Source organism: Microcaecilia unicolor, chromosome 6, assembly GCF_901765095.1.
Source record: "Microcaecilia unicolor chromosome 6, aMicUni1.1, whole genome shotgun sequence".
Taxonomy (NCBI): Eukaryota; Metazoa; Chordata; class Amphibia; order Gymnophiona; family Siphonopidae; genus Microcaecilia; species Microcaecilia unicolor.
In genome coordinates, this window is record NC_044036.1 from 213,518,401 (window position 1) to 213,544,172 (window position 25,772).

At 44.9% G+C, this 25,772-nt stretch overlaps 1 protein-coding gene across 1 annotated transcript in view; it reads left to right on the forward strand.

Moving 5' to 3' along the window:
• ZNF618 (zinc finger protein 618) overlaps positions 1-25,772 on the forward strand; it is a 1,318,203-nt gene that overhangs the window by 590,321 nt on the left and 702,110 nt on the right. Inside the window, 1 exon segment of the mRNA XM_030206036.1 lies at positions 6,775-6,864. Within this exon segment, the coding sequence (XP_030061896.1) occupies positions 6,775-6,864 (90 nt within the window).

The following is a 25,772-nucleotide window of genomic DNA, read 5'->3' on the forward strand; positions in this document are numbered from 1 at the left end:
AATCACCTAGACCAGATGGCATACAGCCTAGGGTATTGAAAGAACTCAAACATGAAATTGCTGATTTGCCGTTAGTGATCTGTAACCTGTTGTTAAAATCGTTCATAGTACCTGAAAGGCTGGAGAGTGGCCAATATAAGGCCGATTTTTTTTTTTTAAAGGATTCCAAGGGTGGTCTGGAAAATTATAGACAGGTAAGCCTGAGGTCAGTTCCAGTAAGTTATTATAAAGAATAAAATTGCGGAACACATAGATAAATATGGTTTAATGGGACAGGGTTAGCATGGATTCAGTCAAGGGAATTCTTGCCTCAATAATTTGCTTCATTTCTTTTAAGGCGAAGTTCCTCATAAGAGACTCCTGAGAAAATTAGAGTCATGGGATAGGAGGCAATGTTCTGTGGTGGATTAGGAATTGGTTATTGGACAGAAAACAGAGGGTAGAGTTAAATGACCATTTTTCTCAATGGAGGAGGGTGAATAGTGGAGTGTCACAGGTATCTGTACTGGGACTGGTGCAGTTTAACGTATTTATAGATGATCTGAAAATGGGAATGACAAGTATGGTGATCAAATTTGCAGATGACACAAAATTATTCAAAGTTGTTAAAACACATGTGGACTGTGAAATATTGCAGAAAAACCTTAGGAAATTGGAAAACTGGGCATCCAAATGGCACATGAAATGTAATGTGGAGAAATCAAAGTGCTGCACATTGGGAAGCATAATCCAAATCATAGTTACCTGATACTAGCGTCCACCTTGAGAGTCATCACCCCAAAAAAAGACCTAGGTGTCATTGTAGACAATATGCTGAAATCTTCTGTCCAGTGTGTGGCTGCAGCAAAAAAAAGCAAACAGGATGCTTGGAATGATTAGGAAAGGGATGACAAATAAGACCAAGAATACTATAATGTCTATGTTTCGTTCCTTGGTGCAACCTCACCTTGAGTATTGCATTCAATTTTATTTTTTATTTATTTTATTTATTTATTGCATTTGTACCCCACATTTCCCACCTATTTGCAGGCTCAATGTGGCTTACATAGTACTGTCAAAGGCGTTTGCCCAGTCGATGGATAACAAATACAAAGTTGTATAGTGATTGTATGAGGTATAAGTGGAGGGTCGAAATGGATGAAGATTGCGTGTTGTCCTGTGCAATCATAGTCATGCTGTGTTGGTAGGTGAAGAGGGTTATGTGGGGTCGTTGGGGTAGGCCTTTTTGAAGAGGTAGGTTTTTAGTGATTTCCTGAAGTTCAAGTGGTCGTGGATTGTTTTCACAGCTTTTGGGAGCCTATTCCATAGTTGTGCGCTTATGTAAGAGAAGCTGGCTGCATAAGTTGTTTTGTATTTCAGTCCTTTGCAATTTGGGTAGTGTAGGTTTAGGTAGGATCTTGATGATCTGACTGTTTCTTATTGGTAGGTCTATGAGGTCTGTCATGTATTCTGGGACTACGCCGTATATGATTTTGTGGACTAAGGTGCAGATTTTGAAGATGATCCATTCTTTGATTGGGAGCCAATGCAACTTTTCTGGGAGGGGTTTGGCACTTTTGAAGCGTGTTTTGCTGAATATCAGCCTGGCTGCTGTGTTTTGGGCGGTCTGGAGTTTTTTTATGAGTTGTTCATTGCAGCCTTCGTAGTTTCCGTTGCAATAATCTGCATGGCTTAGGACCATTGATTGTATTAGGTATCGAAAAGTTGCTCTTGGGAAGAAAGGTTTTAATCGTTTGAGCTTCCACATTAAATAGAACATTTTCTTTGTTACAAAGTTTACTTGACTGTCGCGGGTAAGGTTGTGATCGAGTGTAACACTGAGTATTTTCAAACTGTCCAAGGTAGGGAGGGTATGTCCTGGAGTATTTAGGGTTGTGGGTTTGTATTTGTTATATGGAGAGGAGAGGATGAGGCAATGTGTTTTTTTCAGTGTTCAGTTTCAGTTGGAATGAGTTTGCCCAGGAGTCCATGATGTTCAGACTATCGTTGATTTTGTTGGTTATTTCTGTCAGATCATGCCTGAAGGGGATGTAAATTGTAACATCATCTACGTAAATGAATGGGTTAAGGCCTCTGTTGGATAAGGACTGTGCCAGTGGAATCATCATCATGTTGAAGAGTATTGGTGATAATGATGATCCTTGAGGTACTCCGCAGACTGCTTTCCACGGTGGTGATATGTTTGACTTTGATTTTACTTGATAAGTTCTGGTGGTTAGAAAGCCCTTTGATCCAATTAAGTATGTTTCCTTCAATCCCGAAGTGGCCTAGTATTCTTAGTAGTATGTTGTGGTTTACCATGTCAAATGCATTCGACATGTAAACTGGAGGAGGAGTATGCTTTTGCCTGTGGCAATCTCTTGCTTGAATCTGGCCAGGAGGGTGACTAGGACAGTTTCAGTGCTATGGTGGGATCGGAATCCTGATTGTGAATTATGTAGTATTGAGAACTTGTCCAGATATTCCGTAAGCTGTTTAGTCACGAAGCTCTCCATCATTTTTACTACTAATGGGATAGACACAACTGGGCGGTAATTGGTGATATCGTTTGTGCTTTTCTTGGCGTCTTTTGGTATTGGTGTGAGTAGGATGTTGCCATGTTCCTCAGGGAAGAGACCTTGTTGTAACATGAAGTTTAGATGGGATGTAAGGTCTGCTATGAAGCGGTCTGGGGCAGACTTGAGTAGATGACTGGGACATGTATCCAGTTTGCAGTGGGTCTTGCCGAACCTGTGAGTCGCTTGTGTAACTGATTCGTTGCTGAGGAGATTAAATGATGTCCAAATGCGGTCAGAGGAGGATGGATCCAGATCGTTGAAGAAGATTTTGATGTCAGTATTGTGACAAGGAAGTGTGCTGCGTAGTTTTATTATTTTTTCGTTAAAGTAGTTAGGAGATGCCTGTGTTAAGTTGTGGTGATAGGGGTGGTGTCTAGTAACTTATTTACGAATTGGAATAGTTTCTTCATATCTTTATAGTCCGGTCCTAATTTGGTTTTGTAGTAGGACCTTTGGTTTGTTTTATTGCGTATTTGTATTTTCTGTGTATTGTTTCCATGCGTTGAGTGTGTGTTCATCTTTTGTCTTTCTCCATACTCGCTCAAGTTTTCTAGATTGTGTTTTGATCGCCGTATCTCAAAAAAGATATAGCAGATTTAGAAAAGGTTCAAAGTAGAGTGACGAAAATGATAAAAGAGGATGGCACTCCTCTAATATGAGGAAAGGCTAAAGAGGTTAGTACTCTTCAGCTTGGAAAAGGGAAGGCTGAGGGGACGATATGATTGAGGTCTACAAAATCCTGAGTGAATTAGAACGTTTAGAAGTGAATTGATTTTTTTTACTGTTTCAAAAAGTACAAACACTAGAGGACACTCAATGAAGTTAAATGGAAATACTTTTAGAACAAATAGGAGGAAATATTTTTTCACTCCACGAATAGTTAAGCTCTGGAACTTGTTGCCAGAGGATATGGTAACAGTGGTTAGCATATCTGGGTTTCAAAAAGATTTGGACAAGTCCTTTGAGGAGAAGTCCATAGTCTTCTATTAAGATAGACATGGAAAAGCCACTACTTTCCCTGGGATTGGTAGCATGGAATGTTGCTACTATTTGGGTTTCTGCCAGGTACTTGTGACCTGGATTGGCCACTGTTGGAAACAGTATACTGGGCCAGCTGATCCATTGGTTTGACACAGTATGGTTATTCTTATGTTCTTAGGCATACTGCTGGAGGTTGATGAAATGCATTAATACCAGGTCCACTAACCCCTTTATGAGACATTTATTAGGAGTCTGGGCATGGGTCAGGAGTGGCCCTGGTGGTAAAGTATCATCATTGGGATGGTTGAAGGGCCAACTATCAATCCTTTAGAAATTTCTTAGTGTGCGAGAATTTCAGAGGTACAGATTTATGCTTCAATGGGAAAAGGATTTGGGGGAGGAATTAAGTAAAGGGGCATGGAAAAATATTTCATTAAAGAAATTTTCTGTATGTATTGATCAAGGAAAATACATATAAGATAGTACCTAGCTAGCATTATATGCTGGAGAAGTTAAAAGCAATGTTTCCCATTACTGCCTCAGACATTTGTTGGAGATGTATGACAGAGGAACTTTCTTTTATATTTGGTAGTCATATGGGAAGATACAAACTTTTCAAAGATTGGTTATATAATGCTATGGAGAAGGGACTAGATACCAAGTTTCCATTTGCATCTAAATTTTATTTGGATTGAGTAGTAAAAGAGTTTTTAATTGGCAAACAGCTAAGTGTGAAATAGCAGCAAAATAGAAGCAAACTACTGGACCGACCCTGCAAGACTGGCTCTTAAGGCTGAAAGTTGGCCAGGATCTGGAACAATTGACGTATGGGCTCCATGGACACTTTGATCCTAGTCAGGAAGAATGGACTCATTTTGCGACTATGATGACCCAAACATAGGGGAGGATCTGTTTTTTTTTTTGGGGGGGGGAGGGGCTTCTAGGTGTAGTATGAGGCTGGAGCCTGCTTTTTGCAGAATCTGTTGGGGAGATGGTTGGGTGGGGGAAGGGTTTGGGTTGCAGTTGTGAAGAAGGATTGGGTGAAATATTTTATATGTTTTACTGTTATTTATATGTTTTGTTCTATATTGCAAAATGTTTTTCAATAAAAATTGATAGTTTAAAAAAATAGCCTGTGCACTGAGTAAACATGTACAGGTTAGTAAATTTCATAATTTAAGAGAATAAATCCTATCCAGGTCTAGTTCTCTGTACTATTTTATTATTACAGGCGAAGGGAAGTCCATGCTTAAAAAGATAGACATTTGTATTTAGACCTGGCATTTGGCACATCCAGGTTACAGAAAGGTGCTCCGGTTGAGCAGTTCTCCACTGAATGGAGTAAGGGAAGTCACAGTAGATATTTTCTTGTCTCTGGGGGGTTCACAGTTTAAAAAAAATAAAAAGAATGACAAAAAACTGCAGTGGGACTTCAACCTGCAACCTCTGGATCTCTGCTCTGCTTCTCAACTGGCTGCACTAAACCATTAGGCTTTTCTTCAACATGGATATCTATGTGGCCATATTATCATATGGATATTCCTATGCTGCCACAAAAACATCCATGTTCGTTGTTTTGTCATGTTCATAGTTTAGACATTTCAGCAAATGGATGTTTATGGACTGAACTGCTATGGATTTACAGCCTGTCGTACTGACACAGACTACTCAGTAATTACTGTGGATTCTTTTGGATTCGTATTGAGTAAATGAAACCTTTATTAGAGGAGCTAAACTCTACAATGATTAAGGTATATACAATGATTAGCTATATAAACACAATTAGCTGTATAAACGCAATTAGCTGTATAAACAATCATTACATCACTGGTCTCTACATCTAAGCAATGCAAAGAGTTCTTAGACCAGGAAAGGAAGCAATACATGCAATCATCACTGGTCCTTACATCATCCAGGCTCTTATCATCAGCTGGGGGGGGGGGGGGGGGGGGGGGGACCCGTTACAGTGAAAGCCAGGAGCTTTTTAGACCAGGAACAGATCCTCTGCGCAGCACGTACGTTACTCACAGATGAGCTCCCACTCTGCTCATGTTCAGAGCTAGGGAGAGTTACAGAATGCTTCTCTGTTTAGGTAAACAAGCCATACTGTGGGAACGTGGTCACATGATTTCCAACTCCAGGTGGCCAGGCTGGACATGGAAAAACAAGTGCCATCCACCCCTTTGCATACCAAATTAGTTAGAGCTGTGTCTTATCTTCTGCAATCCAACTTATTTTTGTATTTACAAGAATAGTTACTTTCGGTCAAAGACAGAGTTGAAAAACAATCTTTAAAATTCACTTCCATTACAATGGACATAGCCATTTTTCATATATTTTTGAACAGGCTGTAAATCCGTTTCTCGTGTATTTGAGAACAGGCTGTATGTCGGCAGATCCTGTTCTAAAATGCATGAAAAATGGATGTCTATATCTGATACACAGACTTGTACAGCCCTATTTTGAGTTGGATGTCCTTTCTAAAATTCTGCTGCACATATATATGGAAAAACATATCTCTCTTTTCACTGAAACAGTTTTTATGATGCCTCTTTGTAAATAACCAATCAAACTAATTTGTATCATAGCAGAATTGGTTTACTTTTCTTATTGTTGCTTTGCAAATCTTGCTGCTGAAAGGAAGAGAAAAATTTCACATTTTAGTTCTAGCTTAATACAGGATTTCAAGATATCCACAGTGAATATGCACGAGAGATTTATATGCACTACCTTCAGTTTCATGCATATTTCCTTGGGGATATCTGAACATCATACTGTGATGTAATACAGTAGTTTTTAACTCAGACCTCTGGACAAGCCCTACCAATGTGGCTTTCAAAATATTCACAGTATATTTGTATGTGATGGATTTGAATTTGAGGGAGATAGTACATGAAACTTGTCGCCTGCGTATCTTGAAAACCAACCCGACTGGGTTGAGAACCCCTGGTTTTTAATACATTTCTCGAATAGCTGTTGCAACATTTTGAATATGTTATATTAAGTGAAAGTAAACCTAGAGTGAAAGATAGTTTATCGTTGTGGTTTATCCACTTCCTTTGCATGTTTATCTTTATGAATATCTGGTGTAAAGGTGTATAACTGCTCAATTGTTGAGCTTAGCATGTTCAAGAGATCATACATTGTTAAGGGCTTGTTCTAACAAATACTAGCTCCTGTTTGTGGATGCTGTTTCCACTAATGCTTCTTATACTTTATGTTCTTGCTTTGACAGACAACTTTAGGTATACATGTGACATTTGTGGAAAGAAATACAAATATTACAGTTGCTTCCAGGAGCACAGAGACTTACATGCAGTGGATGGTAAGTCCTTGAATGTCACTTGAAGTTACATGGTTGTTTATTGAATGGCAAGATCTGTTTATGGTCCTAAAGATATCCAGGCCTGTATTCAGCTGAGGCAGTCAGTGTTGTTGTTTTTTGGTTTTGTTTTTTTAAATTCTGACACTGTGACTGAATTAAATCTGGATATTCAGCACTGTTATCTGGATAGTGGCAGACTCTGCTGGCGCTATCTAAATAGCAGTGACATTCAGCCCACTATCCAGATAGCGACCTGGATAAAGTTAGAACAGCTTTTTGCTGTCTTATCCAGTTAGCAGACTGAGAGGCAGATGCAGCAACCAAACGTAAAAAAATCTAAATCGTTAAAGTCCCTAACGATTTTAAAATAACGAAACATGCACCAAAAAAAAAAGTCACACATGCTGAGATCGGTATTGAAACGTACAATGTATCAAAGAATCACAATACACATCGTTAATCGGCCCCCAAATCATGCGCAGAGCAGCCAAGCGTTATGTTAGCTGCTCTGCGCATGCCACAAACAGTCAAAACACAGTCAAATCACAAGCACATGGCTCCCAAATCCAAAGGACGTCAGAAAACACATAAAAAAAGCCCAGTCTTCCATTCTCTAAACAAACAGATTCATCGCAAGCAGCAAAACAGCGGCTTCAAAATCCCGAGGCTTCTCCGTTCACACAGTGGCAGCATTGTTAAAAGCAGTTCTGAGATCCTCGCACCCCAGTCCCACAGAAGCACAAAACAGACAATTTAAACATTTTAGAGGAGGAAATACCTGCTTTGGGTTCTGGAGAGAAGGGGGTCTTCCTAAATTCACTGCCCAAGTCAAACTGCAAGAAGGCACGATCCGGCCTTGCCCCCCGCTGCTCCCCACTTTCCGCCGCTCCCTCCACCCCGAAAAAGCAAACTTCTAGAAGCCCCTGCCCCCCTCCCTTCCTCACTACTCTCTCACCTCAGCTCCGCCTCCCGACATCCTCCGTCTGTGCCCCGCCCCCTTTTGGGGTCGTCGCCGCCATTCCCCTCCTCCATCGGGCCCCCCTTCCTCTTACCGGGCCCGTGCAGCGCCTCTCTCCTCTGTCCGAAGGCGCTGCACGGGCAAGAAGAAAGCTGAATCAGCTGATGCCTGCCTTCGCGATGGCGCGTCTTTCTCCTGCTGCGCCCGCCCCTGTCTGACGTCAGTAACCTACGTAGGTTACTGACGTCAGACAGGGGCGGGCCCAGGAGGAGAAAGACGCTCTATCGAAGCTAGGCGAAGGCAGGCATCAGCTGATTCAGCTTTCTTCTTGCCCGTGCAGCGCCTTCGGACAGAGGAGAGAGGCGCTGCACGGGCCTGGTAAGAGGAAGGGGGGCCCGATGGAGGAGGGGAATGGCGGCGACGACCCCAAAAGGGGGCGGGGCACAGACGGAGGATGTCGGGAGGCGGAGCTGAGGTGAGAGAGTAGTGAGGAAGGGAGGGGGCAGGGGCTTCTAGAAGTTTGCTTTTTCGGGGTGGGGGGAGCGGCGGAAAGTGGGGAGCAGCGGGGGGCAACGCCGTCCGTACAGGACGCTCCTGATGAGCGCCCTTGCCCCCTCCCGATCCTTTTTTTATTTTTATTTTTTTATGTGTTTTCTGACGTCCTTTGAGCCAATCACAGCGCTTTTAGCTCTGCTAATGCGCTGGGATTGGCTCAAAGTTTGTTTGTTTTTTCACTTAATGATTTTTCCTGGCACAGAGCTGTCCTAACGAGAGGTCCAGACCTCTCGTTAGTTTTCCTGCCTTTTTCCTGCGTAAAAGCAATCGGAAAAGGTTAGTGCATGTCGTTTCAATGGGGTTTTCACACTAATTGCTCATCTCCATTCCGTTTTCGTTAGCTGCTACTGTCGTCGGAAAATAGGCTTAAGTGCATGGAAAGGATAGGAAATTCTTCCCTGAGGGCTCATTTAACGATGAAAAACGTTTAGTGCATCTACCTCTGAGTAAGCTGACTTCCCTCACTCTGCCTGGTGCTGTCTGGAGAGTGCCAGGACAGTCTGAAATAATTTTCAGCAGCATTATCTAGATAATGGCTCTGGTCAGCAGCACCTGTCCAGGTAGCAAATAATGTTTCTTTGCATAAAATCAGTCATATCGCCACACTAGATACCATGGAGCCTAGCATCCTGTTTCTGGTATTTGAATATAATACATTTAGGTGCCTGCATGAAATTTCACAGCCTCCTTATCCTTTAAAATTTGATTTAGGTAATTCAAAATCATTCATTTTTGTCTGCTACTCTGAGCTACTTTGGTTTTCTGTATCGCCTCCCTGTCAATATACTCTATTGTTTTAACAGTATCCTTTGAAGATACCTCACTCTGAACCATGAACTCTTTGAGTGATTGTCAGCTTTCATTTTTGCCTTCTGTCTCTTAGTCTGTACTAAGAAGCAACTATTAAAGATCATCTTGACATATATTCCACATACAAGCATATAAAATGAAACCATTTCTCTACAGCTTCTAGTTGTCAGATTTATGCAAGGCTTGCTTTAATTGAAATTTCCTATCAAATCTTTCATAGTGTCATGGAATATGAAGGTAGTTCTTGCCCAACTGATAAGCTTACCTTTAGACCCGCTGAGTTTTTATGAACACAAGTACCTGACCTGGAAGGTTGTTTCTTTGATAGTGGTCACTTTACCCTACAGAGTCCATGAACTCTTTGCCCTGCTAAATTATCCATCTTATGCCATATTTCATACATTTAGGGTGATGCTCTGTATATACCTCAAGTTCCTGTCTAAGGTGATGTTGTATATTTTGATTTAAATTAGGCAATCTTGCATTTCCCCAAGCCACATCGCCACAAAGTTGGGGTGGAAGGAGGGGCAAACCTTTATCTGGAATGTACTCAAGACCATTAAAAGATAAACAGTCCACTTAACATTTTTTTCAATTTTTTTGACCTAATAGACTTGGAAGTGCAGTGACAAAACACATTAGGCCTGATATAAAAACAAATTTAACTTGAGTACCTAAATTTAGGGTAGTGTTTATTAATACTTAATGTACACTGTTTGACATTAGCATGTGCTATGTGCCGTGTAGCCAATAGGAGTAAAATGGATGGTGTGACACTTGGGGGCATGTTTACAAAAATGTAGTAAGTTTTTTTTTTTTTTTTTTTGTATTTACTATGCGTCTGAGCAAAACTGAATGCACAGTAAGTTCAAAGCCTATGCAGTAAATGCAGGGGGTATGGCCAGCATTTACTGCACAGGGCAGAACCATACCACATGACACCATGTTAAATGTAGTGCCAGATAATGCAATGTGGCATCTGTAGAAATAAATAATACATATAATGAGAGATGCTATGGCAGTGCTCCTCCAATACAAATTCCTTCTCTAATGTGACACCCTCTGCCAATCCTCACTCCACTATCCAAAATCCAAGTCCCCCCCCCCCCCCCCAAGCCATCCCTTTTCAAAAAAATGCTGTATTTAGGCCTCAATTGAAGAATTGCGTGTTGGACTCATCTGTCCCAGATAAATATAGAGTAATATTTCATTATCCTATTTAGGAAAAGTTATTGAGAAGCTTGCTTTGGTTCAGTTATAGGAGTTTATTGATTAACAAGGAATTTTGGACCAATTTCAATTTAGGCTTAGACATAAATACAATAGTGAGACTGTTGATATCTGTTTTAGACTCTCTTCCATTTGGCTTTGACTTTTTAATTTTATTCTTTATTAACCACAAAACAGAGCATTATCAACGACAAGACCAATTTCCTTGTCATCAGCATCAGTTCAGTCTAGACCAGTGAGTTTATGTCCATCCACCAACAGAAGGAGACAGAGAAAATAGTTCTGAGTACTTCACCCCTTAAGGGTATTGTGCAGCCTGGAATGCTCAGTATTTTCCCTGTCTCCTAGCAGATGGTGGATAGATATGCAGGTACTCCTGGTGCTTGTTGGCTTGCTCCTGTCTGAGCTCTATTGTATGACAATTGACCAGGGGTGTCTGTTAACTCGGTTTTGGGTTCCTTTAAGGTGACACCCAGTGATCCTGGGTCCTTCGACTGCCAGGTAGGGGATAGCTAGTGGAACTGGGTCTCATCTCTCCCTCGCCTAGGGCTTTGAGGCTCTGCGGGTTTTTATGTGGCATAGTACAGATTTCTTCTGGGCAAGTATGTTTATTTTGGTTTGCTTGCAGTGTGAGCTCTGACAGGCTCTCTTAGCAGGTAAGGTAAGCTGTTCTTTTTTTTTTCTTCTGTAGCTTCTATTTTGAAGAAAAGAAAAAAATATATACTGACTGAAAAATATTTTTGACTGAGGCTCATCTAAAGGATTTTAGTCGCAGGATTTCTCTGTCAAGGATGAAAGTGTTGCGGTCTGGTCTGCAGCTGGCGAGCAAGAATTGCATGCCAGTGCGGGGAAGTGAGTTCTCAAGTCCTAGCCCAGAAGGACCATGGACAACCGACGAGCCCCAGACAACTTCACCTGACCAACTGCCGTACCCCGGGAGTTGAGTCCCCAGCTGCAGGTGACCGGCAGTACTTATCTTCACCACAGGAATGCCAACCAGAGGTAGATGCCAGGCCAAGATCAGAAGGTAGGTGGGAGCCACTATTCAGGGAATACAGACAGCGGCCCATGGAGGAAGAGCTCAGGAAAAAATGGGCAGGAGCTGTCCACAGCTATGTTCAGGGAGTACATTGAAGCCCAGCGCAGGAGAACCCAGTAACTCAGGTAGAAACTCACCACAGCTGTGCCCAGGGAACACAGGTAGAAGCTCAGCATTGAAAGATATTAACTTCAGCAGAACACCCAGACAGGCGCTTACAGCAGAAAAGGCTCAGTGGAAGTCAGACTGATGTTTACAGCAAGGGGTTCTGTAACTTGAAGCTAATATTCACAGCAGGAATGTTTTGTATCTTCCGACAGACGCTCACAGTAGAGAAACTCTATAGCCTTCAGGCAGGTGCTCACAGCAAGGAAGTTCTAGAACATCAGGCAGACGCTCACAGCAAGGAGTTTCTGTAACTTCAGGCAGACGCTCACAGCAAGGACGTTCTGTACCTTTAGGCAGACGCTCACAGCAAGGGAGTTCTCTTACTTCAAACAGACACTCACGGCAAGGAAGTTCTGTATATTTAGACAGACGCCCACAGAAAGGAAAGTCTGTAACTTCAGGCAGACGCTCACAGCAAGGGACTTTTGTAACTTCAGACAGACACTTACGACAGTGAAGTTCTGTGTCTTCAGACGGATGCTCACAGCAAGGAAAGTCTGTAACTTCAGGCAGACGCTCACAGGAGCTTCAGGAAACCCTCCAAAACAAGGGGAAAGAAAGTCATTGCCGAAGCACCAAATGCCCTGAGGCATAAGAATTTAAAGGGATAGGCCAGTGTCAAGGGCGTGCGTGACCAGGCGGACGCTGCCGAAGGGAAGCAAATGACATCAGTCGCTGAAGTGCGCATCCTCCTGCCTCGGAGCTGCGCTATGGAAACCATGCGACACCACCCTACAGTGAAGGAAAGTCGGGCTCCCAATCACTGCCAAGAGCCCTGCTCATGCGCTGCCACAGCACTTCCAGGTGAGAAGCGCAGCTCCATGGTTTTTGCCTGCCTTCTGGGAGTCCTAGTTTCATGGTTCCTGCCTTTGGAGGGGTATGGATGCGCTGTCATAGTGGATTCTTTGGTTGATGGTTTTCTTTGCAGTCTTTCTGAGGCACCGCTAGTTCTGTGCAGGGGAAATCTGGTTTTCTTTTCGCTGGGCAGATCGAGCTTCAGTGTTGGTTCCCCTTTTCTTCTTGGTTCTGTGCTGGTTCCTCGTATTCGGAGTGTGCCTCTGTGGAATAACAGTTAGTGACTGCTGGTGAGTTTTTCTGCTCCTCTGCAAGCCAGGCACGCCTCCTGTTGGGCTTGAGCTCCTGGCTGTTTTGTGGGCATCTTCTTTGGAGTCTCACAGGCCCTGGTTCGGGTTGCGTACTCTTTCTGATGCAGCATTGGGTCTTGGCTTTTCTTGGAGTCTGTGTTTTCCAGGCCTGGGTGCACCTCTGCATCTTGGTGGATACCACTCCTCTACGCGCTGGAGGGCACATGGATTTCCTTTTTTAGGGTTTTCCCGATTTCTTAGCCTTCTGTATCAGCTGCCCTTGTGAGCTGTCACGGCCTTTTAGTCTCTGTCAAATGGTTCTAGGTTTATTTATTTATTTGTTGCATTTGTATCCCACATTTTCCCACTTATTTGCAGACTCAATGTGGCTTACAATAATACATCATGACAATCGCCAATCAAAAGTAGATAAAACAATTGGTTACATAAAGAACAAGTGTAACATAATGGATATAATCAATTCAATAAATCAGAAAACAGACAGATTATCTAGTAAGTAAGTAGTGATGTGTTGGAATTCCTATTATTGATTATTATGGTAAGTCTTGTTAAAAAGGTAAGTCTTTAGTGATTTTCAAAAGTTGATAAGGTCGTGAATATTTTTTAGGTCAACTGGTAATGTATTCAACAACTGCATGCCAATGTAAGAAAAGCAGGACGCATGAACTAATTTGTATTTTAAACCTTTACAACTAGGGACGTGGAGTCCCAAGAATGTACGTGCTGATTTTTTAGCATTCCTGGGAGGTAAATCAATAAGGTCTGACATGTATGCCGGAGCATTTCCATGAATGATTTTATGAACCAGTGTGCAAACTTTGAACACAGAACGTTCCTTAACTGGGAGCCAATGGAACTTCTCTCTTAGGGGTTTTGCACTTTCATATTTTGACATTCAAAAAATGAGCCTAGCTGCGGTATTCTGGGCTGTCTGAAGTTTCTTGATGATATGCTCTTTACAGCCAGTATACAACGCATTGCAATAATCTAGATGACTCAACACCATTGATTGTACCAGGTTGCGAAAAATGCCTCTTGGGAAGAAAGGTTTTAGTCTTCTGAGTTTCCACAGTGATTGAAACATCTTCCTAGTTGTATTCTTAACATGGCATTCAAATGTGAGATTACGATCAATGGTTACTCCAAGAATCTTCAAAGTGTCTGAGACAGGAAGGGAAAAGTTTGGAGTGGTTATGGAGGTGAATTTGTTTGTATTAAATTGTGACGTAAGTATAAGACACTGTGTTTTTTCAGCGTTAAGTTTTAATTCAAAAGCATTTGCCCATGAATGCATAATTTGGAAGCTGTGGTTGATATCATCCGTAATTTCCAATAGATTATGTTTGAACGAGAGATAGATTGTTACATCATCTGCATATATGTACGGATTAAGACCTTGACTGGATAATATCTTGGCTAGGGGCGTCATGATTAATTTGAAGAGGGTCGGGGAGAGTGGAGATCCCTGGGGGACTCCGCATTCCGGTATCTATAGAGCTGACGTATTCGAGTTACATTTTACTTGGTATGATCTTGTAGTTAAAAAATCTCTAAACCAATTGAGAATGTTTCGTCCAATTCCGAAGTAATCCAGAATATTTAATAAAATTTTGTGGCTTATCATGTCGAATGCACTGGACATGTCAAATTGTAGGAAGAGTATGTTATTGCCAGTTGCTATAGATCGCTTGGCTTTATTGAGAAGAGTGGTTAATACTGTTTCGGTACTATGGTTAGACCGAAATCCTGATTGACAATCATGAGAATTGAAAATTTATCTAGGTATTTAGTGAGTTGTTTGGTCACCATGCCTTCCATTAGCTTGGTTATCAGGGGAATAGATGCTACTGGGCGGTAATTGGTTGTCATCTGCGTTTTTCTTTGGATCCTTGGGTATAGGGGTGAGTAGAATATTTCCTTTATCCTTTGGGAATAGTCCATTTTGTAGCATATAATTCATATGTAACGTGAGGTCAGATATGAATTGTTGAGGAGCTGAATTAAGAAGCTTGTTAGGGCATATGTCTAGTTTGCAGTGGGATTTGGATACTTCTTGAGCAATTGGGAGATGGAATTATCCAAGAGTGTATCAAAATTAGTCCAGGTTCTGTCTGCTGGATATTAACCGGGTAATGGGTCTAGACAACCAAGAAATTTTACGTAATCTGTGGAATTAATAGGTAACGTGAGTCGTAGCTTAACAATTTTCTCTTTGAAGTAATTAGCAAAATTATCTGCTGAAGGAAGGTTCGTGCTGTTAGAAGTAATTGGTGTGGTATCTAGTAGTTTGCTCACTAGTTGAAAGAGTTTATGTGTGTTATTGTAGTCTGGTCCAATTTCATTTTTGTAGTATGCTCTTTTGGTTCGTCTAATAGTGTATTTGTATTTTCTTTGTAGAAGTTTCCAAGCATTGAATGTGGAGTCATATTTCTTTTTATTCCATGCTCTCTCTAACCTTCTAACTTGAGTTTTTAATTTCTTCAGTTCTTCATTAAACCATGGTATAGAGTTTTTTTTTCTGCGAGAGGTTCTAGTTGTAATGGTGCTATGTTGTCTAAAATGCTTCTTCACCTGTTGTCCCAATCTTGAAGAAAGTGAATAGAGTCCGTTTGATTTGACCATTCATCCATGTAAAATTGTTGCCAGAATGTAACCAGGTTAATTTGACCTCTTGTGGTGTAGGATAAGCGTTCTTTAATATGGTGTGAGTCATTTCTTCGCCATTGGAGGAGAAGATTTAATTTGTGATGATCTGACCATGGTATAGCTGTCCCATTTTGTAGATGATGGTAGAAGGTTTAGGTCTGATGAAAATTTATGCATGATGATGTCTAGTGTATGTCCTTAATATGCGTTGGTTCCATATTTGGCCAATGAAGATCCCAGTGAGGTTGCCTGTTGAAGTCCATTTTGGCCTAGGCGACATGCAACCTTGCTTCTTCTCTGCGTACTGAGTTCTGCTTCTTGAGGTGAGGGGCATGTCTCTTTCTCTCTTCTTGCTTCCTTTGGGGAGTGTGTATTGTTGCTTGTTGATCCAGGTTGCTGTTCTGGGTATCTGCTTGTTCCCAGCTGGTGCAGTTTGGTGTCTGGGGACATCTTCATATGTACAGATGGGCATGCCTTCTTTTTTGCCCGTACTGCATGGAACTTGTGGTTCTTGTTTTCCTGACCATTTTGGTGGACTTTACTTCCCCATCTGCCGTTCCATCTCTGGAGGTCAGCATATCCTCCTATGTCCAACGGTCAGGATTGGCTTTCATCCACGGGTTCAAGCATAGCTCCCCCTTGGTTGGGCTGTTGTTGCGCTTGCACCATCTGGAGGGCCTGACTCTTTCTGCTGTTGGGGCTTGGCAGAGTTCTTTTTCTCTTCAACCTGTTTTCACCTCAGGGTGTGGAGCTTTGTTCCATCTCTGGAGGTTGTGTCTTTCTCCACCATCCCTGGATGTGGAGTCCTGTTCCTTCTTTAGATGTCGATCCTTGTTCCATCTTTGGCGGTTGAAATTGCATCATCTCTTGATGTTGTGCATTTCTCCAGCTCTGCATGCCGAGTTTTGTTCCTATCTCTGGGATGTCATGCTCCCAGATCTGGATGTAGAGCATCACTCCGTCTCTGGATGTCGAGTCCTCCTTCGTCTGTGAAGGTGAGCCCTCCTCATCCCCCCCCCTCTCAGTCTTGCTCCCTCTCTAGATAGTGAGCCTTGCTCTCTCTATGGATGTTGAGCCTTGCTCTGTCTCTGGATGTTGAGCCTGATTTTGTCTTTCGATGTGGATGTCGGCCCTGATGCGTTCTTTAGTTGGCAGGCCTAAGACTGTGCACAGTGGCGAGCCTCGCTCCATCTGTGGGCGGTTGCACTGGCTCTGTCTTGGTTGTTGAGCCTTCTTCCATTTCTAAAGGTTGAATCTGACCACAACTCTACGCCCACCCATTCTGTTTTCTTTGAGTGCCTTCGTTGTTGCTTTTTCGGCTTACCCGTGGGCTTTGTGCCTGTTTGAGGCAGTTGGAAGCACCATTGCTTGTCTATTCGAAATACTGAGCATTCCAGGTTGTATGATACCCTTAAGGAGCGAAGTACTTGGAACTATATTCTCTGTCTCCTTCTGCTGTTGGATGGACATAACCCATTGATCTGGACTGGTCTGGTATGATTAAAGGAAAGAAAATTATCAGGTAAGAACAAATTTTTCCTTACATATCAACAAGCATAAAACAGTATAAACATTCAATCCAAAAGAGTCTACTCTTGTTTTTTGTGGCCCCTTAATGGTTACTCCCATGCCACCACCTGCACCCCTCCTTTTGTTTGGCAACAACTAGAGTCATAGCTACAGAAGGCAAATTACTCCTAATTATTCCAGTTTGTCTTCATTTGATTTTGCTGTACAGAAATCTTTAGCGTACATTTCATTGGACCCTTAGCATCCTCAACTTTATTTTTGTCAGACACTGCGCGTCGTCATGGTATTACATCTACAAGCAAGTGTTACTGTATGTGCTTCATATAGGACTTGTTGATATTCTGTTCATTAAAGGACTTTTCCTTGTCATCAAGCAGATGAAGCCATTATGTATGGGTTATGTCCATCAACCAGCAGGGGAGATAGCACTCAAACTTTCACAGTGCCCTCTTGGCCAGCTAGCTCCACTGCCTCTTCAGTATTCTCTATCTCCCTTAGCAGGGTGGCTGCAGCTTGTTCGAGCTCCAGAAAAATCTGCCGGGAGGTGGTTCCTGGCTTGCCAGTTGTTAACCGGGGTGTTGGAGGCTATAGCAGCTTCACTTTAAAGGCACATAGGTTAGCCCTTTCCCTGCCTTACCCATACCTCTGTGGATGTGAACATATTGCCTTGCTTTCCCTGTCCTTACCCACCAACAGTGGATGCAGGCATATAGGTTCGCCCTTTCCCTGCCTTTCCCACTCATCTGAGCCTCCGGAGTCTTCAATACCTCTGCTTTCCTCACAGCTTAAAAAAAAAAAAAAAAAGTCGCGTCGCATTTTTAAACGCAGAGACGCTGGAACAGAGGTTTTTGAACTGATTTTCAGCAGGATCGTAGTTGTACACTAGATCCTTTGAGGTAAGAGTGTTTTCCAACTCCTCCGGGGTGGGCCCGCGATCGGGGCGATTTTGGCGCGAACCGCCATTTTGGATTTTACCGCCGTTTTTCAGCGATGGCTGCGGACAATGTAAAGCGCTGTTCCACTTGTGGCAAGCGCAAATCAGCAGCAGGGCTCTGTAAATCGTGCTGTATTGGCGTAGAAGCCGGCTCGAGCATGGCGAGCGATGTTTCTTCCCGCTCTGAGCTGGCAGCGGGCGCCATTTTGCTACACCGCATGGCGCGGCCCTCCGTGGACACGGAGAGACCTGAGCCGGGTGGGGCACCTCGAGATGAGGTTATTTCAGGAGTGGCTAGCACCGGACAGGATTTGGGTGCCCAGGGTGAGATTTTTCTCCCCGGATTTTGTGCTTTTGCTGCATAAAGCATACATGATGAAAAGAGCCCTCCCTCAAGGGTCGCCTGAGGCTCCTCTGATTGCCCCCCTGATGGATTCTGGCCTGGGACTGCCCAGTGAGGCTTTTTTCCCGGATGCTTGGCCTAAAGATAAGCGCAGAAGGGTTAATTCCCCTTCAGATTGTGGTGCACCTTTTCCCCCCCGTGGTCGGGGTGTGAGGATTCGGAGAACTCTGACAGACGTTCTTGGTCTGAGGAACCAGAGTCAGGTGCGGATTTACCACAGGATCTGGATGATCCCTCCGCGGTGAGGATTTTCCACCGTGATGAGCTGCCAGCGCTTATTTCAGATACCCTGCAGGCCCTCTCGATTGAAGATCCTGACAGTGGCATGGCCTCCTCGGGTAATCCCAGGATGGCTAGTACCAAGAAAGCTGCTCGGGCCTTCCCTTTGCATGACTCCATCCTAGAGCTTGTTTCGGCTCAGTGGGCTGACCCCGAGGGACCTTTGAGAGTTTCCAGGGCTATGGGGCAGTTATACCCTCTGCGTGAGGGACATATGGCTCGTTTTCAAATGCCTACAGTGGATGCCCTAGTCACTGCGGTGACAAAGAGAACTACCCTCCCTGTTGAAGGAGGTGTTGCCCTGACGGATGTTCAAGACCCTAGGCTGGAACCAGCGTTGAAACGGTCCTTTGAAATTGCAGGTCTCACTGTTCGGGCGTCTGCATGCAGCTGTTATGCTGTGAGAGCCTGCCTAGCTTGGCTGCAACAGGCAGTGGCTCAGCCCGGAGATGGAGCGGAGCCCTTCTTGGATGTGGCTCCGCGGATGGAGGTGGTCTTGTCCTTTCTGGCTGATGCCCTTTATGACCTTGTCAGAGCTTCGGCTAAACAAATGGCAGTAGCAGTGGCGGCTCGCCGTCGTCTGTGGCTACGACACTGGGCAGCGGACATGGCCTCTGAGCAAAGGTTGGTGAAGTTGCCTTTTCAAGGACTTCTCCTATTTGGTGAGGAGTTAGAGAAAATTGTGAAAGGCCTGGGTGATCCAAAACCCAAGCGCTTGCTCGAAGATAGGCAGAGGCCTTCCTCTAAAGGCCAGGCGGTCCACTCCTCGTACAGACCTCGCTTCCGTGAAGCTAGAAGGTACTGCCCGGGGCGTTCTGCTGGGTTCACTTCACGTGCCCATGGTCAGTAGAGGAACTCCTTTCGCTCGGACAAGCGTTCCGCAGCTGGTGGCTCAAGACCAGGAGTTCAGGGGCGACCCTCTCAATGATGGTGCACCGGCCCTCTCCTCGATGCCTGTCATCGGAGGACGGCTTTCCCTCTTTGTCGAGGAGTGGGCCAAGATTTCCTCAGATCAGTGGGTTCTGGACCTGATCAGAGATGGATACAGAATAGAATTCAACGCCCCAGTAAGAGACGTGTTTGTGGAGTCCCGATGCGGTTCTGCCGTCAAACGGGCGGCGGTGGAGGAGACTTTACAAGGTCTGATTCAGTTAGGGGCAGTGACCCCGGTGCCTCCCGCCGAGCAAGGCTGCGGGCGATACTCCATCTACTTTGTGGTGCCGCGAAAAGGTGGGTCCTTTCGCCCTATTCTGGACTTAAAAGAAGTGAACAAGTTCCTGAGAGTGCGGCATTTCCACATGGAATCCCTGCGCTCCGTCATTGCGGCGGTTCAGCCAGGAGAGTTTCTCACGTCTCTAGACCTGAAAGAAGCTTACTTGCACATACCGATTTGGCCCCCGCACCAGAAGTTTCTGAGGTTTGCGGTGTTGGGAAAACATTTCCAGTTCAGGGCCTTGCCTTTTGGCCTCGCCACAGCTCCCCGAACCTTTTCGAAGGTAATGGTGGTAGTAGCTGCTTTTCTCAGGCGAGAAGGTATCAGGGTTCACCCGTACCTAGACGACTGGCTCATCAGAGCAGACTCTGCAACAGAGAGCTTACAAGCTACAGCCAGAGTGGTCTCAGTACTGCAATCTGTAGGCTGGGTCGTCAATATGGCCAAAAGTCACCTGTCCCCTTCACAATCTCTAGAGTTTTTGGGGGCCAGGTTCGACACAGTCTCGGGCTATGTGTTCCTACCCGAGCCAAGGCGGTGCAAGCTTCAGAATCAGGTCCGTCTGCTCCTGAGGATGCCCCGCCCGCGAGCTTGGGACATTGTCCAGCTGCTGGGATCGATGACAGCCACGATGGAAGTGGTACCCTGGGCGAGAGCGCACCTGAGACCTCTACAGTATTCCCTACTCCGGAGATGGTCTCCTATTTCTCAGGATTACCAATGCAGACTTACTTGGCTCCCTGCGGCCCGTCTCAGCATGGAGTGGTGGTTCTCGGACAGCATGCTGCGGCGAGGAATGCCGCTGACGCTCCCCGTTTGGTGCCTAGTGGTAACAGATGCCAGCCTGAAGGGCTGGGGCGCACACTGCAAGGGGAAGCATGCCCAGGGTCTATGGACACCCGAGGAGTCGGAGTGGTCCATCAACCGCCTAGAGTTGAAAGCGGTGTTTCAGGCGCTTCTGTCCTTTCAAGTGACCTTGGAAGGATTGGCTGTCAGAGTGATGTCGGACAACACGACAACGGTGGCCTATATAAATCGACAAGGCGGAACAAGGTGCAGAGCACTAGCCGCGCAGGCCGAACTGATTTGCCACTGGGCCGAGCTGCATCTTCAGTGTCTGTCGGCAGCTCATATTGCAGGTCAGAGCAATGTGCAGGCCGATTATCTGAGCAGGCATCAGATCGATCCAGCAGAATGGAATCTGGCAGACGAAGTATTCCTGCAGATCTGTGCCAAATGGGGCAAGCCCGTGATGGATCTAATGGCGACAAGTGCCAATACCAAAGTCCCGTGCTTCTTCAGCAGACGGAGAGATCCTCGCTCGTCGGGGTTGGATGCCTTGGCTCAACCCTGGCCTCCGGGTCTACTTTATGTGTTTCCCCCATGGCCCTTGATAGGGCGCCTGCTCTTGCGGATTCGGCTGCACCCAGGAGAAGTGGTCCTCATCGCCCCGGATTGGCCAAGGAGACCTTGGTATGCAGACCTCCGACAGATGCTTCTGGAGGCTCCTCTGCTGTTACCTCTGGTACCAAACCTGTTGACTCAGGGACCGGTAGCCATGGAGGACGCCGGCCGCTTTGGTCTTACGGCATGGCTATTGAGAGGGCGCAATTGAGGGATAAAGGTTATTCCAATAAAGTTATTTCCACTCTCCTGCAAGCCCGCAAGCGGTCCACTTCCGTGGCTTATGCCAGGATTTGATGCCTGTTTGAGTCTTGGTGTGCTTGCAGATCCATTGTTCCAATGCGGGCTTCTGTCTCGCCGATTCTGGACTTTTTGCAGGAAGGTGTACAAAAAGGCTTGGCCTATAATTCCCTGCGGGTGCAGGTGGCAGCGTTGACCTCCCTTCGTGGTAAGGTGGAAGGCGTGTCTTTGGCTGCTCACCCAGATGTGGCACGGTTTCTTAGAGGGGTGCTTCGGCTCCGACCTCCAGTGCGAGCACCCTGTCCAGCTTGGGACCTGGGGTTAGTTTTGAAAACCCTGCAGGCATCTCCTTTTGAGCCGCTTCGGCGAGCATCGGAGAAAGACTTGACACTGAAGGCCGTTTTTCTGGTGGCCATAACCTCGGCGAGACGGGTGTCAGAGCTCCAGGCGCTGTCCTGTAGAGACCCATTTCTGCAATTTTCAGAGTCCGGAGTCACGGTTCGGACCGTGCCTTCCTTTATGCCTAAGGTGGTTTCAGCCTTTCACTTAAACCAGCCTATTTTCTTGCCCTCTTTTTCAGAGGAAGAGTTTCCAGAATCTTTTGGGCAGCTGCACCTTTTGGATGTGCGCAGGACTCTGCTGCAGTATCTGCGAGTTACTAACTCTTTCAGGACTTCTGATCATCTGTTTGTTTTGCTATCCGGTTCTCGCAGAGGGTCTCCAGCGTCTAAGGCCACTATTGCCCGCTGGCTCAAAGAAACTATCTTTTCAGCTTATCTGCTGGCCGGCAGGGTTCCGCCTGTAGCCTTTAAGGCACATTCTACTAGAGCGATTTCTTCCTCTTGGGCTGAAACTGGAGCACTCTCTCTTCAAGAGATATGCAGTGCAGCAACATGGGCTTCTAAGCTCTCCTTTGCCCGACATTACAGGCTGGATGTGGCTGCCAGGAGGGATGCGCGTTTTGGTGCACAAGTGCTAGCGCGTGGTGTGGCTTGTTCCCACCCTATCTAGGGATTGCTTTGTTACATCCCATACGTAATGGCTTCATCTGCTTGATGACAAGGAAGGGAAAATTAGGTTCTTACCTTGGTAATTTTCTTTCCTTTAGTCATAGCAGATGAAGCCATGAGCCCTCCCTGTATGATTGTCTGTATGTTGTGAATCTGTTTTTCAGGATCTGTTCTAATTTCCTGAAGTTCCTTCCTTGGGAGAAAGTTCGAAAACAATCTTCAGGATTCATGTTCAGTTTAAATTTAGGAGGATGTGTTCATTCCCTCCAGCATGTTTTGGTGAATGTGTTGATTCTCTCCAGGAGGCGCGTGTGTTCCCCTCCAGTTCTATAAATAGGAGGATGAGTTCATTCCCTCCAGTGTGTTGGGAGGATGTGTGATTCCCTCCAGGAGGCGCGTGTGTTCCCCTCCACTTATATAATAAGGAGGATGAGTTTATTCCCTCCAGGAGGATGTGCATTCCCTCCTTTATGAGTTCATGCCCTTGTGATGGGCCATCGTTCGCTGTGAGGAGAGCTCTTGTGATTCCCATTGCGGTTTGCCATACTGCTTTGGAAGCTTCAAATACTGAAGAGGCAGTGGAGCTAGCTGGCCAAGAGGGCACTGTGAAAGTTTGAGTGCTCTCTATCTCCCCTGCTGGTTGATGGACATAACCCATACGTAATGGCTTCATCTGCTATGACTAAAGGAAAGAAAATTACCAAGGTAAGAACCTAATTTTCCCTTTTCACCCCGCGCTTTTTCCCACTCATGGCAGGCTCAATGCGGCAGGCAATGGAGGGTTAAGTGACTTGCCCAGAGTTCCATGGTGATCTTAACATACCTCTGCAATTTTTGACAGGTTTTTCAACCAGCTTGGTACAGTGAGACCCAAGGGGTCCTTCCATTGCCAATCTATGGACATTTTAGCTTCTATAACAACTGAGCGGTAATACAAAGCTCAGCCTTTACCCCCTCTGTCCCCCCAAAAAAGTCCCAATTAAATTTTTGTTGGGTCACCCACCCAATTTTCCTCTTCCAGTTCCTAATTTTTCTACTCAGCTGATTGCCAAAATTGCTTTATGTCACGGTTGTGCCCATGTTCCTTGCTCTCAGTCACTTCGCCCCCCCAGTGGTTAGACCTAGTGGCTGCTATGGACTGACTGCTTGCTGTTTCCCATGTTCCAGAAGATATTCCGGTCCGGTGCGGATCTTCCAGCCTTCCAGATTGTTTTGGGAGTTTTTTGGATCTAAGCAGTACCCGTACCTGGTGAACTCCCTTGTATGTTGCCTTTATTAATCCCCTGGGAAGCTTTCTAGTTTGCCTTGCAACAGAGGTCCTTAGAGGAGTTTCCTTTGGTAAGAGTTAGTTGCAGTGCTTCTGTGCTATTTGCGGTTGCGGCTTTGACCCTGCTTGTTTCCTGGTTTATTCTACTGTCTGCTGCCTGCCTAGGACCCGGCTTGTCTCCTGGTTTATTCTACTGTTTGCTGCCTGCCTTTGACCCTGTCTGGTTCCTGGAATATTTCTCTGCTTGCTGCTGTCTGGGACCCCGGTGTGGTTTCTGTTCTGCTGTTTGCTGGCCAGCTGCTGAACCCTGCAGTTCTGACTTCCTCCTCGGTCTCTTAGTCCTGCCAGCTGCCTGCACCTGGGGGCTCAACTCCTGGGGAATGGCGGTCAAGCGCAGGTGAAGTTTGGCTGATTTCCTGTCCTGCTTGCTCCAGCTTGCGTTGCCTCGGCTGCAGTTTCCGTCTAGTAGTTCCAGTCCTGGGTTTGCCGGTACGTCTGTTCTGCCTTGTCTTGTGTTTGGGTGATTCTCCTGCCGCTGCCGCTCCTCGGCAGTGGCCCAAGGGCTCACTAACCCAGTGGTTCCATGAGAATCCTGACACTTTATGATTGGACACTCCCACCACATAGTAACATAGTAACATAGTAGATGACTTTTTACTTCTAACTTCCAGGTGCTGGGACTGAACCAAGCTCCTGCAAAAAGGACAGGTTTATTCTGACCCCTAAATCCCTTACTTCTCAAATTGACTGGCTTTAGGTGCTGTGACTGAACCAAGCTCCTGCAAAAAGGACAGGTTTATTCTGACCCCTAAATCCCTTACTTCTCAAATTGACTGGCTTTAGGTGAGAAACTACCTGATATTGTCTTAAATTTTTAAGGCTTGTTGCTTAATCAATTTAATTAGCACTGGGAAACCTCTCTTTCTGTCTTTCTTTCTTTCTGTTCCTGCCAAGCTCTGATAAAGGGGAGGGACATTTTTACATAGCTGAAACTGCTAGAATTATTGGCAATATCTAGATTTATTTAAAAGGAAAGTTATTAATATCTAGGGCAGTAAAATAAACTGTGAGGCCCTTGATCAGACACTACCATTTGGGTCCATTAAGCTAGCGAATTCCCTTGATAGCAGCACTTAGCAGACACTTTGGGACTTAAAATCCCACCCACCCCAGGGTTGTCCACTCATTTATAGACAAACCAAACCTCATTAACTTTACTCCTCAGTCATACACAGGCAGTCTTGCAGGCTGATACTCCAACATAGTACACCTGTTCATACCCATTTCAACCAATCAGGATGACTTTTATTCTCTGCAATAATTGTGCTGCTTTAGTTTCAAGGCAAATCATCTGGAAACTTAAAGCTTGTCCTATCTGTCTTCAGCTATCTACTTTAAAACAAGAGCTCTATAAAGTAATGCAAGAATTAGATGCAATTAAAGCAACTTATAGGACTGTGCAGAATCATAACTTCTCAGCACTTCGTCAGAGAATAAAACCACAAAGGAACAGATGGTTCACAGTAGGCTCAGGCAGAATTCGTCATGTGACACAGAAGCATCCGCCCGCACAAGTGTTGCCACTACAAAATTCTTTTGCTCCACTACAACACTGTGATGTTCCTGAAACTAAAATTGTAGCACAAGAAAAAGAAAAAGCAAGGAAGAGGGAACAAAAAGAGGAGAAGGTACCCAAAGAGAAAAGACACTCACAAATCACTAAACCCAAAACACATACTAGGAAATGTAGTTGGAAAGCAATGACCACAAATGCTCACAGTCTAAGCAATAAAATTCATGACCTTCAAGCCCTGATGTTGGAGACTGACTTGGACATAGTTGCAGTCACAGAGACATGGCTCAATGGTTCCCATGAATGGGATGTAAACATACCAGGCTATAATCTTTTTAGGAAGGATAGAGAGGGACGTAAAGGTGGAGGAGTAGCTCTGTATGTGAGAAATGATATCGCAGCAACTGAAATGACAGGGAAGTGGGGAAAGGAAGAAGCGATATGGATCACCTTAAAAAGAGAGGATAGAACCTTGGTCCATGTGGGTGTTGTCTACAGACCCCCGACACAATTGGAGGAACTGGATAAAGACCTGATCGCTGA